The sequence below is a fragment of the Coenobita brevimanus genome, chromosome 55, assembly GCF_032717465.1.
Source record: "Coenobita brevimanus isolate Jiangsu-jjx chromosome 55, ASM3271746v2, whole genome shotgun sequence".
NCBI classification, from domain to species: domain Eukaryota; kingdom Metazoa; phylum Arthropoda; class Malacostraca; order Decapoda; family Coenobitidae; genus Coenobita; species Coenobita brevimanus.
Genome location: NC_137008.1, coordinates 50,241,999 through 50,259,165, shown reverse-complemented (window position 1 = coordinate 50,259,165; position 17,167 = coordinate 50,241,999). Strand labels below are relative to the sequence as shown.

Genomic DNA, 17,167 nt, shown 5'->3' with positions numbered 1-17,167 from the left:
CGGCCTTATGAATATTTACACTTCGACAAGAACAGATGATAAAATTTATTGCTACTTAAGTGTGTTGCTCTGGCAGTGATCGAATTTTTCACTGTGAATGTAAATATATATCTATAAAAACATCATAACTGGCGACCACGTACAGTCAAAAGTTTAGTGTGGTCATTGCGAGAAAAAAATAAAAAATAAAACCTAAAATGGACTATTATTTTGATACGTCATTAAGTCAATCATTAAACGTTTCTAACAACAACATACACATAAACAAAATATATACATACAGAGCACTCGATAAGTATAAATGATTTTCGGTAAGTGTGCATGATTTTGCAGCACAAGTATTGATATCTCATACACACACACACACACACACACACACACACACACACACACACACACACACACACACACACACACACACACACACACACACACACACACACACACACACACACACACACACACTACCACACCCCCTTATTTCCCAGTTATCCTTTTATCAATAGGTATGACGGCGCCATTCGCATCCCTCTTCGGCCCTCCCAATCTCTCAATAAACTCAATAGTCAAGTAGCCAGAGATGCCCGTCACGAGGAAGACGAGGAGGATGGTGATCTTGGAGTTGACGCAGATGAGGGTGCTGCAGATGTAGGCGATGATGAAGCCCACAGACTCCCACAGACGATAGTTACTAAAGGCTGCCTCGGACTGACCCGGGAAGATCACCCCGTAGAATGCTGTTTGGGAGACGGAGGGGAGAGAATGTGAAGGGTGAGAGGGACTGAAAAGGGAGAAGAGAGAGAGTACTGGGGAGGTTACTGGGGGAGAGAGGGAAGGAAGAGTAGTGAAGGTGGCAGGAGGGAGTGAGGTCAGAGAGGGAACAAGCATTTGCGGAAGATCACCTCGTAGAATGCTGTTTGAGAGAGAGATGAGGGAGGGTGGTGAGTTGGAGGACTGAGAAAGGAGGGAGAGAGAGTGTGGTGAAGGAGGGTGGGAGCCTGGGCTGTGAAAGAGCAAAAATGAGGTGAGGATACCATCGCAGAAAAGTATTACTCTGACTGATACCAAGTGATTTAAGTCGGTTTACGATAATCCCAAGTAATGCAGATGTTGATGAGAACTATGCGTAACTATCTATCTATCTATTGCCAGACGCCATAATCCCGTACGGGGTGGCCATTTGACTCTGAGTTATTTGTTTTACAGGGAGGGGCACTAACCCTCCACTACTCCCAGTAAAAAAAGCCTCTAATAATCTGAACAAAAGTTATACTTAGCTCATAATTATAGCTATATGAGAACTATATCATCGGACTGAAGGGGTTAAACAAACACTACACAGTATCTAGACTTTCCTTATCACAAACAAAAAAGGGTAAGTGATACAGGAAGCGATAAGAGGAGGAAAACAGTTACAGATAGTAACTGATAAGGTCACTTGACTCCTCACACATTTCCACTTAAACCCCTGATATCGTGACATGATTGATCTTACCCCAGTCTTGACTGCTCACGACCTTGTTTGATAGTCTATAAGAAAGGTTGCTGATTCCTTGAAAGCAGTGATAAGAAACAGGGAAGTGAACATAAAGTGAAGAAGTTACTGCAGGACAGTATTGTGATACCAACTCTAACTTATGGCAGTGAAGCTTGGACCTTGTTGGAAGGACAGAAGTCAAGAGTGAGAGCATTGGAAATGAGGTATTTGAGCGGAGCATGTGGAGCCACATGGAAAGACAGACTGACAAATGAGGAAGTGAAGGAACGTTGTGGTGTGGATGTGGGTGTGATGGAAAGCGTTAGGAGGAACACACTGAGGTAGGTTGGCCATGTGGAGAGGATAGAGAGTGAGAGACTGACTAGGAGCGCGTATGTGAGTGAGGTGGAGGGCTGGAGAAGGAGGGGGAGACCAAGGATGAGATGGAGGGATGGAGTGGAGAGGTATCTTGAAAGAGAAGGGTGTGAGCTGGGAGCAGGGCAGTGAAATGGCGTGGGACAGGGCGACATGGAGGCGATTTGTTTGTGGCCACCCCTTACGGAATTAAGGCATCTGGCAATAGATAGATGGAAATAGACATATCATTCAACGAACGCTACCCCAACCAGACATGGCAAGAACTAATCTAACAGACATAATCTAGCCAACCAAGCTTAACATAATCTAACTAAACTTAACCAAACCTAACTAAACCTAATATAACTTAACCTAACCAGACGACCTGCTCTGATCTAACCTAACCTAATTCGACCTGACAACTAACCTTACATATTCTTACCTACTCTTCCCTGACCTAAAGAAACCAGGCCAGACTTAATTCATCCCAGCTCAACCTAACTTAAGCTAACCAGACCTAATGTGATTTAACCTATCCTACCTTACTGTACCCTACCCAGCCCTGCCCTACCCTATCCTAAACAGACCTGACGAGAGAAACTAAACTAACGTAACCACACTAAACCTAACCAGCTCAGTCAAACCTCATCTATTCAGTCTAACCAAACCGAACTCGTCCTAACCCAATTCAGTCAAACCTGACCTACCCAGTCCAACCAAACCAACTTCCTCCTCTCCCTACCATTAATCTGCGTCTGCCACACTGCGTCGGAGATACCCCAGAGGCCGGAAAGGAGGAAGAAGATGCCGGTGTCGTCAGGGTTAGGCTTCCAGTAGATGAGGGTGATGATGACGCCCAAGTTGATGGTTGCCCCGGCGAGGAAGATGGGGACGCGGCCTATTATCTTCACTAAGGGGCTGAAGGTGACGGAGCAGATGGCGTCACATATACCGTAGCAGATCATCACGTACCCGACCATGTGCACGCCAAGGCCACACGACACGTACGCCTGCAGTTACAACATTATGAAACATGATGATGGTGATGATGATGATGATGATGATGATGATGATGATGAGGAGGAGGAGGAGGAGGAGGAACGTGTCTTAAATGTTCACTCCTGAAATTTTAAGATTCTAACTCGGCATGATGATGATAATGAACCTACTTTTAATTTTCATATTTAAATGAGCTTGGGTCCAAACAAAAACAACAACAATAACAGGTGCAACATAAGTACCTGATATGAGATGCCCAATCCCTGACCCCAGAGATTAGGCTATAGACAGATGGGCTAAACAGTTGTGTTGACCATCATACATCCTTGATTGTACTGAACTCTGATAGCCTAGATTTGGCTCTTATACCTCGAAGGGGGAAATAAATAAGTTGATATTGTTAATTATTTTACATGACCTACTGAAGCTTATTGTGTACATCTGCCTACTTCCTCGACGTCAAAACTTGAGTCTCATGGAAGCTAATAAAAAGAGGCTTCAACAGAAACTTACCCTAACTCAGAAACCTAAAATCTTATCCTAAACAGTCCTCCAAGATATTCCCCTCGTTCTTTTAACCCACCTCTCACTGCATCATTCACGTCTCTGGTGGCTTAACTTCTCACATCACATTTACAGTTATTCCACACCACACTGGCCTACACATCCTTAAATTCATCCACCAAGATCTCCGTGTGACTTGGCATGAATTCCACAGCAATGAAGGCTGTTTCCTCCGTCACCATCTCGCCACTGTAGGTTTGAGTGTCTGGAATATCGTGTATAGAACTCTATCTCATGTTTCAATTTCCTCTCCTAGAATCCGCTTGCATTTCTTATTAATTTTTGTTTTTTAGATAACCCTGAGTCAGTCCACATCACTAACCAATCAGTTACCTCAGTCTAAGTCTATAGTGTTTTTACGTATACAATCGTGGTCTTTTATAGCAAACGCCATCTTATTACTACTACTACTGCAACAACAACAACTACTACTACAACTACCACTGCTGCTGCTGCTACTACTACTACTACTACTACTACTACTACTACTGATAGTAATAATAATAATAATAATAATAATAATAATAATAATAACTAGAATTGCACTCAATAGAGCACATACCTCCGCCAAGGTCCAACGTGCAGTTCCCTTTAATTCAATCAAGTCTAATCCAATAACGAAAAAGACTACCCCTCTATAAAAGCATATTTAAATCCGCAAGATCCGGAATTTTATATGGATCCGCGCCAAACTGTACACATTCGTAGATACCAACATCCTAGATATGCCTGATTATTTTCATCAAGATCCATGCAATATTCACTGAAAATTTTTCGAAAATGTCGAAAAACGCCCTATCTCGCAATGTTAAAGAAAATGAAAAAAAAAAAAAAAAATCCTGGATCCGCACCTTTATACGGATCCACACCAAATTTTATCTGAGTCTATTCTGGGCCAAGGCCCATTCTTCAATCAAGTTTCGTTGAAATCCGTCCTGCAGATTTTGTGTAATCTTGCTCACAAACCAACCAACCAATAAACAAACAAACGGACATGGGTGAAAACATAACCTCCTTGGCGAAGGTAATAATAATAATAATAATAATAATAATAATAATAAGGAGAAGGTGGAGAGATATGGTGGATGAGTGTGTGAGGAAGAGAGGTTTAGAAGTCGGTGAGGCTAGGGAATTGAACTGACAAGAGGTCGAGCTGGCTGGATGAATGTTGTGAGAAGTGCATGATCAGGGATTTGGCACCCCTTTTTAACTTGGCAGCGTCCGAATTAACTCAGCTGGATAAGTTTATGTGAAGCTACAGAACGTGGTGAATGTTTTTGGCGTATCCGATAGAGCCAGGATTCCGGGGGCTTGAATGGTGAGTGAATGGAAGCGTGGCCCATTGGACTGGGCAAATTTGGGCTGTCTGGACATTGCTACTCCTCACCCTGCCCTTGGGTGGGAAAGGAGGTCCGGATGATGACGATGATGATAATGAATAACAATAATAATAATAATAAAAGCTACTAACAGCGGTATAATCAGCAGAGAGGAAGGCTTGCTCCACACCTGACCAGATAGTGAGGGGGATGATAAGGAGCTGGTAGGGGTGACGCATGTGCAAGAAGGTGGCCACAAGGAGCTGGAATCCCGTCTTGCCTTCCGTGGCGCTCAGTTCGTCGTCCACAAACCTGACGAGGAAGGAAGAGTTAGTCTGGGCTCTAGAAGATGTAGTTGCAGTCGTGGTCGTCACTCACAAACCTGCCGAAGGAGGGAGGACTTTGGTCAGATTTTTTACCTGACAAAGATCCTTAACCCCTTTCGGCTCAGTTGATGGCCAAGCATACGCAGATTGGAGGACTTGTAACCGAGGAGACTCATTCCTACCTCATAACTAAGCCTGTTTAAAATTCACATAACCACGACTTAATATTCAAGCTGTGAGAGTAGCCCAGTTCCTTTAGATGAAAGCAAACTGATTAATCTGGGGTGGGAACTACAGAGGGAAGTAAGAGTAATTCTGGAAGTAATTTTAGTTATCGTGGTTGCTCTAAATCTAGCGAAGAATTTATAGAAGGATTTTGGGGTTTGTTTGGGATGGGGACTAGAATGTGTTTAGTTTTGGTCGTGCTGGTGACTCACAGTCCTGTCGAGGAAGGCAAGACTAGGCTGGGAATGGTGACGTTTATGGATATTGTTGCTGTCGTTGCACAGATGCCTACCGAAGAAGGGTGAGTTAGTTTATGAATGGGGACGGGGAGAAGCATAGTTGTTTTATTCATCGTCATGTTTTACAAATCGTCCGAGGAAGAAGGGTTAGTTTTGACTGCAACTTACATGGGCTAAAACGAAACCAGAATGAAAAATAATGTGACAAACTACGAAAAGAGAAAACTATTTGCAACATCATTTAAGTTAAAACTCGTTCTTCCTGGTCCTTGTTAACGTTGCTTTTACATTCTCCTCCAGGTTTGTATGTCAACGCAATGAGGTAAATCCTGAAGGTATGTGTTCTAGGCAGGTAACATTTCCTCTGATCCCTTTTGATTGCCATGGATACGGCATATCTTATCAATTTATCGGCGTTAATTGGTATCGCTGATTCGAGAAATGACGAACTGTGTGTGCGTAAGCGTGTTAACAACTTTATTACGGTGTGTGTGTGTGTGTGTGTGTGTGTGTGTGTGTGTGTGTGTGTGTGTGTGTGTGTGTGTGTTTGTTTTATTTCTGCTGCTCTATCTCCGTGTATATCTTCCATATTAGTTACAGAGGGACTTCTTCACGTGGTGGTACCTTGATAGCAGCCCTTGTAAGTATAATTTATGTCCCTCAACCACTTCCTGCTCCCAGGGAGCAGGTTGATGGCCGCAGGAAAAGCCAGATTCAGCCTGCAGTCCATCGGGATCACGTCTAGATGAGTCTGGGGCCACAACAACAGCAAGAACAACAATCCCTACAACTGAAGAACTTTTTTTTTTTTTTTTTACTTAAGAGAAAACCAAATTAATGAATGTTTAAGGTCACAATATTCAACCCCTCCAATTACAGAAGCCTCTTGAGTGAAATAAAGTCGTCCGGAGACAGCAAGAATAAAACACGAATACGTCAATGGGCTGAGCAGACTACTAACTTCACTTCCAAGGCGTTTTTTAAAGCCTTCAGACGATTTTCTTCAGCTCACGAGGAACTTTTCGAACTAGAGGGGTTAGATATAACGTTCTTTTTTTTTCCTTTTTTTTTTTACTTTTCACTAAATATGGTCTCCCGTAGATTAAATAAAATCGTGTGGAGGATGCATGAAGTAGATATATAAAGAAATTAATGGAAAAGATGTGCTGGGAGTGAAGGGGATGATGCAGCTTTTGTTGTGGGTCGTTCCTAGATTGTGCAGAGTAGCTGGTAATTGAGTCTTCCTGTGTGTGTGTGTGTGTGTGTGTGTGTGTTTGTGTGTGTGTGTATGTGTGTGCAGGTAGTGACACTCTCTCTCTCTCTCTCTCTCTCTCTCTCTCTCTCTCTCTGTTTTTGTGTAGGGATGTGATCTGTGTGTGTGTGTGTGTGTGTGTGTGTGTGTGTAACATTTATAGTATGGGTACAATCAGTTTCATGAATTGATATTTGTTTTATAAGTCACTGCATCTCCAAAAATGAAAAATTATAGTTAGGCTGTGATGGAAATTATAGTATCAACTTCAGTACGATGACGTGTTAAGTTTATTCTTTCTTTCTAGTTCAAAACAACTTTTTTTAATTTAAATGTTTTTCTTTAATTCTGGAAAGATCTCTCGTGCTGAAGGGTTTAATGAACATCCCTCGAATTATTTTTTCCCCTCAGCAGAATATTATCAACTGGAAATAGTAAGAATAAGGAATGCGAAGTCGGACCGAAGGGGTTCACCTCGTCAGTGTCATAAACCTCCTCCATCCCGTCCCTTACTCACGTGCTCAGCGGGTTTACGAATAACACGATGATGAGGGAGGAGATGAAGGCGAACACGAGGTAGATGGAAGACATGGTGTACATCTGCCAGTCAGGAATACCGTCGTCACTGTCAGTCTCATTCGTATCCGTGGCCTCCTCAATGCAGTAGTAGTACCCACACTTGGCCAGCTCCTCCTCGGTCTTTTCCTCGTTCTCCACCCCGACAGACAGGACTGGTGGACAAGGAGAAGTTAGGTTACAAAAAGATGTTAAGGTACAGGGAGTTACAAAGTGTTATAATAACCAGTAGTAGGCTACCTCAAAAGGTCTTCAGGAATGAAGTTACCAGGCTGTACGTTCGAACTATGGCAATGAAAAGTGAGTATAGTAAGGGAAAAATTCTGGTTGCATATCCACAAACGTTAGTGAGACTCTCATGGGCGATTTTTTTCAATAAGTAGACAAAAGAACTCATGGTTTAGAGGCTGCACCCCTTTTTTAAGTATATTGTAATCTAACAATTAAAGAAAGTCAGTTTAAAGAGTCGTTCAGTTCGAGATATATGTATACATTGCATATAAAAAACTAGGGTTTATAGACACTGTACAAAACAGACTGAGGAAGGCAGCTGGAGAGGTGGCTAGGTGAATGCACGAAAGAATGAAACTACTTGTTTACCCTTGCATTAGAGGGCTGGACAGAAAAGGGATGGGCGTGTTTGTGTAAGGCTGCTTGTTATGCTTTTGTCTTCACTCATACAGCTGCTGAACCCCTCACAGTCAAGCACTGGCACGAGTGAGGCTTTGACACATTTACTTCCTTGATTGTAGCTTATGTTAGAAACTACTTGCTTATTTTATTATCTTTACTCAAATTCCCAGCCGAGAAGTTTCCTATATTAGAAAAATACCTCTAAAGCTGAAAGAAATTGTCTGGAGTGGCAAGAATAAAATGAAAAATACTTCACCGATATTAAAGGGTAAAGGCCTCATTAGTCAAAGACATACTTCAGAGATTAGGCATTGCAAGAGACAAGATACAGCAGGTGGGGGACAAGGGGGGTTCAAAAAGGTCACAGAGCGTATACTGTATGTGATACATAAATTGCCCAAAAAAATGAGGGGCATGTTGCATTCATGGACTTGCAGGAGGCTTAGGATAGGAGAGAATGATTAGGAGGGTTTATGGAGGTTGACAGGCATTATTTGGTGAAAGAGGAAGACTTTTGGTTGCAGTGACGTCTTTCAGTAAGGGCAGTATTCCTTGTGTGAAAATATGGTTGAAGGAAGAGAGTATAGAATAATATAGGGTTTATGGAGAGCGATGGGCATAATATTGTGAGTGGGAGAAAGATTGCTGGGAGCAGTAAAATCCCTTCACTAAAATTACTTTTTTCTTTTTCTGTAGCCTCACTAGCATCAAAAGTTTTTTATTCAACTCTGGAAGAATTTCCAGTAGTGATGGGGTTAGTTAAGGTTATATCCAACCCCTGCAGTTCAAAATGCCTCTGTGCTGATTCAGATCGTCTGGATATAACAAGAGTAAACTATAAATGAAGTCACCGAACCCAAAACAGTTAACGAGAATAACAAGCTAACGTGTGGCAGTGGGACTGGGGGGTTGGTGACAGTTTATTATCAGACCCTTCAACCCAAGGGCATCACTGATATATATTTCATTACTGATAACACCTGGTGATTTAATTTAACTTAGAATAGAAGCCTGTTAGTTAAGCAGTTAACGAAGCCTATATCTAACCCCTCCAGTTTCTCAAGTCTCTCTTGAAAAAAAAAAAAAAAATCTTGCAGTAACAAAAATGAAATACAAGAATGAAATCCTTTGGTGGCAAGAGTTAAGGGCAGACAACGGAATCTTTAGTGTTTACCTGTGGAGGAGATGAGGTTGCCCCACACTTGCGTCGACTGGAAGAAGAGGAAGAAGATGCCGAAGAAGCGGGTGATGATGACTTCGCTGTCCTCCCCTACGAGCTGACCGTACTTCGTCCCCGTCTGAAATGTGGAAGTTAGAAGGAGTTAGGAGTTAGGACGCTACACTTCACACAGCATATAGGTACATCACACAGCATGCAGGTACTTCACATCAATATACTATAAAAGTACTGAGGAGAGTGATGATAACCTTGCTGTCCGTTCCTACCTAATTTCATCCATGTCTGAAGTGTTGAAATAAGACAAAGTTAGGTCACATTCTACAAAAAAAAAACACTTCATACACTCTTACCTGCTCCCTGAACCTCATCCCTGTCCTAAGACTGTAGTTCACCGGGCCAGGATGCTTCACAATTCACACAACACTTCACACAATGCACAGCCAAATACTAAAGTTCAGTCGTCTCTCCTACTTCTCACTCAATGCTAAATTTAATAGATTTTTGAACATGGCCTAGCAAATAAAGATGTATATTATGACCAACAAATGAATGATAATATGCGTCTCATTCCACACTGTCAAAGTGAACCGTGTGTGAACCCAGATCTAAAACAGAGACAGGAAATGAAAAAACTTAGGCTCGTATTCTAGTCGGCAAAGGAAGCTCCCTAACTCCATTGACTAAGCGACTTATTTTGCTTATTACATCTTCCTGTCCTTCTTCGGGTTACTTCAGTCATTCTAATAGCCTCATACTCTGCATAAATATCGTGCAAAAAAGATGGTAACCAATATCCAGAAACAAAGTCGCTAAGGAAGAGATGCTAGGGAGCTTCTTTAACCAACAAGAATACGAGTTTTACTACCTGGCTGTACCTTCATGCAGTATTAATTACACACCTACCAGCTCACCTGTCAAGTGTGAAATGTCAAGAAAATATAAGGTATAAGATACACTGCACACTGCACACCTTAGACTCTTATTCTCGTTGGTTCAGGAAGCTCCCTAACATCTCTTCCTTACTAATTTATTTTTGAATACGGCCGGCAAATATCTTTTTGTACGGTACTTATGCAAATATGTTGATATTAGAATGAATTAAGTAACACAGTGGAGGATGGCAAGGTCAGATAATGAAAATAAATCGCTTAAGAAGAGGTATTAGAGAGCTTTCTTAACCGACGAGAATAGGGGCCTTAGTCTCTAAACCTCTCACATCAATATATTATTTTTAAAAAAATCACACGCCAATATATAAAAAAAAGTCAGACCAAAAACGATGATACTGATGGCCATGGAGTCGTCCTCACGACCAGTTCCGAGTATCTCGTCCCTATCTGTGAAGTGTGAAGTTACTGGGTTGAGGTCACGCTTTACACAACATGCATCGATCAAAAGAGTCCACACAAACTCTTCACGCAAAGACACTTCACGCAACACATTCCACACTACGCACTCTACACAACACACTCCACAGAACACACTCCACACAACACTCCACACACCCACGAGATTCCTGCACCCGGTCTCAGTCTGTGAAGTGTGGAAGTCTCTGGATAAGTACATCACACTTCGCTGATCACTTTATTTAATCACACGTCAGTCACCACCTTTTAATATTCACATTTTATTATGCACTTCCCACTTCTTTCTTAACATTTCACATATCATACATCTCAAGTAATTCATTATACATACATACATACAAACACATACATATATACATACATACACACATAAATACATACATGCATGCACACGTGCGTTTTATCCAAAATTAAATGCATACATACATATATCCCTTACAATTCAAAATATCTTTGCTATGCTGAGTACAAATCTCTGTGATAAAGAGTAAAATGTGTTCCACTAACACGATTTTTGATTCATCACCTCATCTGATAACTCTTTTCATCTGTCCTTTGTCATTCAACAGGTAGATTGCGTGATTAACCTTTTCAGTGCTCGTTAACGCCGATTTCGCATTTAATGTGCATGCAGCTCCTCATTTGGCTCACTCGATTACGGAAATGTTCAACAAACGTACAAAAACGTGAACATTTGTAAACGATTTCGGGTGAGCAAGAAAATATGAAAATAGGTCATCAGTCCGAAGGGGATAAGAATTCTTGCTGTTTCGATATAATGTTTCAAGTTACTAAATAATTTGCAATTCCTTATTATCAACGATTTAACATGCAAAATTACCTGGTGTTTTCTGTAAGTGACGCTTATAATATCGAGTATGTTTGCTTCTACGAAAAATATTAATCCGCTACTTGGTGTGAATGTTTCTGCAGTAGAGATTAATTTGCAACATATGGTGGAACTCATAACGTACCTTTTTGTCCCTTAACCTTGGTCAGATAAGAATATTTAGCGGTGCATTTGGATAGATATGAACATTTAGCAGAGCTTTACAAATACATTTTCCCCCCATTCACCCTGATAGGTAAGAATACTTGGGGAACATATGGTTAGAGATGAACATTTAACAGATAATTCAATATGTTTTTGTTCCCCCCCCCCTCACCTTAGTCAGATAAGAACATTTCACATACTTTTTTTTTTTTTTTTGTACCATTTAGTATAAACTTTCACATACGTTTTTAGGAACACTTGCGGTAAAATTTCATACATGTTTATTTAACTATTTGGTGTAACCCCTCCGATACGTTTTCGCCTTCTCACCTTGGTCAGATAGGAACATTTGGCGGACCACAGGGGCGCCGCAGCCAGGCCAAGGAGGATGGCGGTGGGTATGAGAGTGTAGTACTCAGGGTAGAACTGCGCCGCGATGTAGGAGGTGTAGCCCAGCATGCAGAGCGCCATGGTGTACTTGGTCTTGAGCTTCCTGATGAGCCACGAGGGCACGAAGCAGCAGGACACGATGAGCGCCGCGTAGATGGTAGACAGGCTCGCCGTGCCTAGCGCCCTGGCCAGGTTAGGGAAGGGCAAAGTTCAGGGTTATTAACTGTGGCCTGATATTCTGGTCGTCTGACCATTTCACTATAACAGGTCTCCCTTTAGAAGAATGAAATTGTCTGGGAAGAATAGGAATGCTTAAGAGATGGGAGGCAACCACCTGATTTGCGTAGTTTTCTTTGATCCATGACATTCGTACTCAGCTCATCTTTGAGAAGGTCAAGGCTTTCAGAAGTTAAAAGGTCAGGCAGAACAGCCAAACACGATCAAAAACAGTATTAAAACACTGGAAAAGCTACAAACAAACAAGCAGACAACGAATGAACAACTGAAGACATATATATATATATATATATATATATATATATATATATGTGTGTGTGTGTGTGTGTGTGTGTGTGTGTGTGTGAGACAGACAGACAGACAGACTTAATGCCATCATACCAAGCAGGTTAGTTAAATATGGTCGGCACAATTTCGTGTGGTGTGTTGCAACTCGCCCAACAGCTAAAGTGTTTTTTTAAGGTTATAATTATTTCATCATTAGATACGTGTATGTATGCACTCTTTAAACCCCTTCTTAAGAATACGATGTTATTACTACATTATCATTGCTACACTAAGCGAGTTTATTCGGCGCAGGAAAAGCCTTTTAATAGTGAATAAATTTTAAAAAATCTTCATTAATCCCTTCCGAAGTATGATGCTTTTAGTATTTAATTCATGTTTTCCCCGTGTAGATAATATTATTCAGTCTTGATAAGATGTTTCGTAGTTGAAGGGGTTAATGACTCCTGTCCAAGGCTACCATGCAACAGCAGCAAGAACGAAGGGGTGGGTGCGTTTATTTGGGGAAGGGTGGATTGGGGTAAGTTGGGAAAAGTGGGCTGTGGAGGGATGAGGTTGGGAATGGATGGAGTGCAGCGGGGTGGGGTAAAGTTAAAAAGTGTTGGGATAAAGTGGGGTGAGATTGGGAGATTGGTTAGGGATGGGTAAAGTGGGGAAAAGGTGGGGTAAGGTTGGGGAAATGAGGGAGTGATATTATTGATGAGGTGAGGTGAGGTGGGGCTGGGGATGGGGGAGATGTTACAAAGGCCTAGTGATTGCAATGGCTGCACAGTGAGGTCAGTGACAACGAAGGCATGTTGCTTTTACACTGAATAGCAACCTTGATATATTTACTGTAAAGGCCGTGTTTCCAACTGGCTTCCGAAATTCCGTAACACTTATTCCTTAGCGATTCTTTCTGCACCTTGCACCTCACTATCCCCTATCATGTTATCTGTGGAAATTATATCGATAAGAAATTATATGAGGATGGTGGACTATTGAAAAAGGGCAGCCTCAGCCTGCAGTCCACCGAGTTCACGTTGCAGATCAACTTATAGGGCCACAACTCTCACAATAGCTAGAGGTCTTTCCAAAACTACAGTATATAAAGTCGTCCAGTGGTACCCTGTTCAAATAAATAAATAAATAAATAAATACATGCTACCCACTTATTGATTGAAGATTGAAGGTTGGCCATGGAGTTGTATGCGGTGAAGAGGAAGGTGAAAGCAATGGAGATGACGATGATGTTCTTCAAGATGGCGCGTCTCTCCGCCTTCTCCTCCGCGGTCATCGTCTTCTTCCCCTTCGTCTCTCCCACCAACTCGCCATTCTCGTTTTTTTCTGACAACGCGAAGGGTGCTGGGGAAAGAAGTAGAACGGAAATTAGTCAATCATTTTATTTTTCATTAGTCCTATCCTATTGCCACTTCCATTTTCTATTTTTCCAGTGGAAACTATAGAAGATTGGAGCATGAATTAGTAAGGCGATATCAGTTTCATCTTTCCCCACACTGAGGAGGGCGTAATTAAAGAACCAATTAAGAATGAGAGAAATAAAATAATATCGGTGATAGAATTATCATTCCTTTATATTCGTCCGTTATGGGTTGGTGTGATTTCATTCAGGCATGTGGATTTCTTTTAAGATATCTCACACCGTATAATATAGATGAGTATTGTAATTATACCAGGTGCTCTCTCTCTCTCTCTCTCTCTCTCTCTCTCCAATCATAATCACGCCACACCCCATCCATCTGCGAATAATCTCTATCTTTCAAGTGCCTGCCTTTTTCATCATCTTTGTTCATCACGCGTTTACTTCATTTCCGGTACGCGTTTTTTACATCATTTCTTAAGCTGCAATTAAGAAAAACCTAATTTCAAGTTATAATGCTTCTTCTACCTACAAATCCTGCAACTGATAATACTGAAAGCTTTATTAGTGAGTGAAAGAAGGTGTGGTAAGCTTTCTCAGGGTACTTTGGTGATAGTTCTCCCACTTTTATTTTCTCTTTTCATGTTTCTGGATCATACCCGCTCTGAGAGTAATATATTTATGGGAGCAGACTTTTGATGATGATGATGATGATGATGATGATGATGATGATGATGATGACCGACCTCATAGTAGGAACAGTTACAATGACGATGACGAAGACGAACAAACTTTCTCTCTGGGTTCAACTGTGGGCCTATTATTTTTTTAAAGAATATTCAGGACTAACTAATCAGCCCCAGGTAACCAGATGCAGTGAAAATTTGTCTATTGGTGTATCTCAAAAAACATACATCTAAGGGTACTACAGCTATACATTCACATATCTCATCAAGGTATATCTACAAGGTGTCATATTTGTTGCTGGCCTGAAAAAAGAAATGCGTTTATATATATCTGTGTGTGTGTGTGTGTGTGTGTGTGTGTGTGTGTGTGTGTGTGTGTGTGTGTGAAGTGTGCAGGTGTGTGTGTGTGCGAGTGAGAGGGGGAATTCTGCAGGTGTGCCAATCTTTTCATGAACCCTTTCAGAACGATGGCGTAATTCCTGTTTTAATGCTACTGTTTCCAGACGATTTTATGAACTTAAACGCGATCTTTCTTACTGGGAGGGACTAATGAAGGCTTTATCTTTTTTACTCCTTGGATTCATTAGTACTTCCTCAAGTTAAACAAATTCTCCAAGTACAACAGAATCATATGAATTCATGAAGACTAACTTATGTACATGCGTCGTGTTCGAGCAAAATAGGCGAATGAAGGTTTTATCTAACCCTTCCAGTTAAAAAACAATAAACAAAAACAAGCAAATAAATAAGTAAATACATAAATATCCAAAAAACTTACGATAATGGCAAGATTTGTATATGTCCTAGAGCGAAATAGATTACGCTCACTCCGCAGGTGTTACACGGTTATGATGCCATACTCTCTCTCTCTCTCTCTCTCTCTCTCTCTCTCTCTCTCTCTCTCTCTCTCTCTCTCTCTCTCTCTCTCTCTCTCTCTCTCTCTCTCTCTCTCACACACACACACACACACACTTAACTGCAGGTGATTCATAGGTATGCTGGTGTTCACAGCGAAAAAAGGAAACAAGAAATATCCCAAGGTCATTCTTGTATCCACATCTTCAAGGGAGAGAAAAGAGTACTTCGAGGTGCATATAACCGTAGAAGAGTATATTGAAGGGTAGATGACCTGCGTACTCCCCTCAGTGGCATTATATGATTCAAAAACCTGTTATACTCTTTTCACCTTAACTTGGCCCAGATTTTCGTCCTTTTGCAACCTATTCCCTGTAGCTCAGTGGCAGAAAAGGACGATACTACAGCACTGCGCCCTTCCATAGCACTTCTTCATGACTAGTTGAATTTTCTGGTGTTAATCTACGTTTACATCTCAGCATACAAGGTGAGGAGAAGGTAATTTTAGCCAGGTTAGAGGTATTGTAATCCACTCACCTATCGGGCTTCACAGTTTTGCGAAAGGCACAAGTGTTTCTTCAACCTCGCTTCCCTAATCGTTCCACCTTCAGCTCTTACTTGCATTTTGCTTTGACTCACTTTATTTATTTTTATTTTTTTTCATCTTTCTAACTGCCGAAAGGATAAGAAATTAGTGGTTGTATGGGGAATCTGGAGGATGGTTATGATGGTGATGATGATGATGATGACGACGATGATGATGATGATGGAGAGTAGCGGAACTTGTGTGATGATAAGAAAGGTGACGGGGGATGGTATGGCGTGTGGTGGCAGGGGATGGTAGGCTGTGTGGTAACAGGGGATGGTAGGGTGTAATGGGAGGGATTGTAGTATGTATGGTGGGAGGGGATGGCAGGGTGTGGTGGCAAGCCTGGTAGGATGTGGTGGCAGGGGATGGTAGGGTTTGTGGTGGGAGGGGATGGTAGTATGTATGGTTGGAGGGGATGGCAAGGTGTGGTGGCAAGCTTGGTAGGGTGTGTGGTGGCAAGAGATGGTAGGGTGTGGTGGCAGGGGATGGTAGGTAGAGTGTGGTGACGGAGAATGGTAGGTAGGGAGTGGTGGCAGGGGATGGTAGAGTGTGTGGTAACAGGGGATGATAGGGTGTGGTGGGAGGGGATGGTAGAATGTATGGTGGGATGGGATGGCAGGGTGTGGTGGCAGGGGATGGTAGGGTGTGTGGTGGCAGGGGATGTGGTGGCAGGGGACGGTAGGGTGTGTGGTGGCAGGGGATGGTAGGTAGGGTGTGGTGGCAGGGGACGGTAGGGTGTGGTGGCAGGGGATGGTGGGGTGTGGTGGCAGGGTAGGGGCGGTGGGTGCATGAGACGGCATAACAGTAGAAACCTCGCCTCAAAGGTCAGGAGGTATTAACAGGAAAGTGAGAGGTGGCAAAAACATCACCCTTCATTCATTCCTCTTCAGGCATCACCCTAAACACATCACATTAAAAACATCACACATCACATATCACAAAAAACACACTACATATATCACCCAAACCACACTATAAATATCACATAGCCTAGTACACTCATTACACTGCATCTATCACACACGTCACACCATCAAATGCACCTGTCACACTACACACATTACAGTACGCATCCCTCGCATCACACCATTAACATCACACATCATCCATCGTGCGCTGCACTACACTTATTAACCTTCACGCATCACACTTAACACATCACACTTCACACCAAAACAACACACCTTATCCATCACACTTCACACATCATACTTAGCTCTTCTTCCTTCACACATCACACATAAAACATCACAAGAT

At 42.0% G+C, this 17,167-nt stretch overlaps 1 protein-coding gene across 1 annotated transcript; it reads right to left on the bottom strand.

The window, feature by feature from the left end:
* Positions 1 to 477: 477 nt before the first annotated feature.
* LOC145401377 (UNC93-like protein) lies at positions 478 to 13,696 on the bottom strand. The gene is made up of 7 exons (XM_080273708.1): positions 13,572 to 13,696; positions 11,839 to 12,082; positions 9,142 to 9,265; positions 7,276 to 7,489; positions 4,869 to 5,028; positions 2,577 to 2,844; positions 478 to 737 (listed from the first exon to the last, which is right to left on the bottom strand). Exons 1-7 carry the CDS (start codon positions 13,694 to 13,696, stop codon positions 478 to 480), a joined length of 1,395 nt encoding a protein of 464 aa, XP_080129834.1.
* Positions 13,697 to 17,167: the final 3,471 nt, after the last annotated feature.

Excerpts from the sequence above, each read along its gene's own strand:
- LOC145401377 (XM_080273708.1), bottom strand. The coding sequence starts at position 13,696 with ATGACCGCGGAGGAGAAGGCGGAGAGACGCGCCATCTTGAAGAACATC. Across the intron at positions 9,266-11,838 it reads AATGTTCCTATCTGACCAAG|ACGGGGACGAAGTACGGTCA; the intron begins GTGAGAAGGCGA and ends TCCACATTTCAG. Across the intron at positions 2,845-4,868 it reads TCTCTGCTGATTATACCGCT|GCGTACGTGTCGTGTGGCCT; the intron begins GTTAGTAGCTTT and ends TTGTAACTGCAG.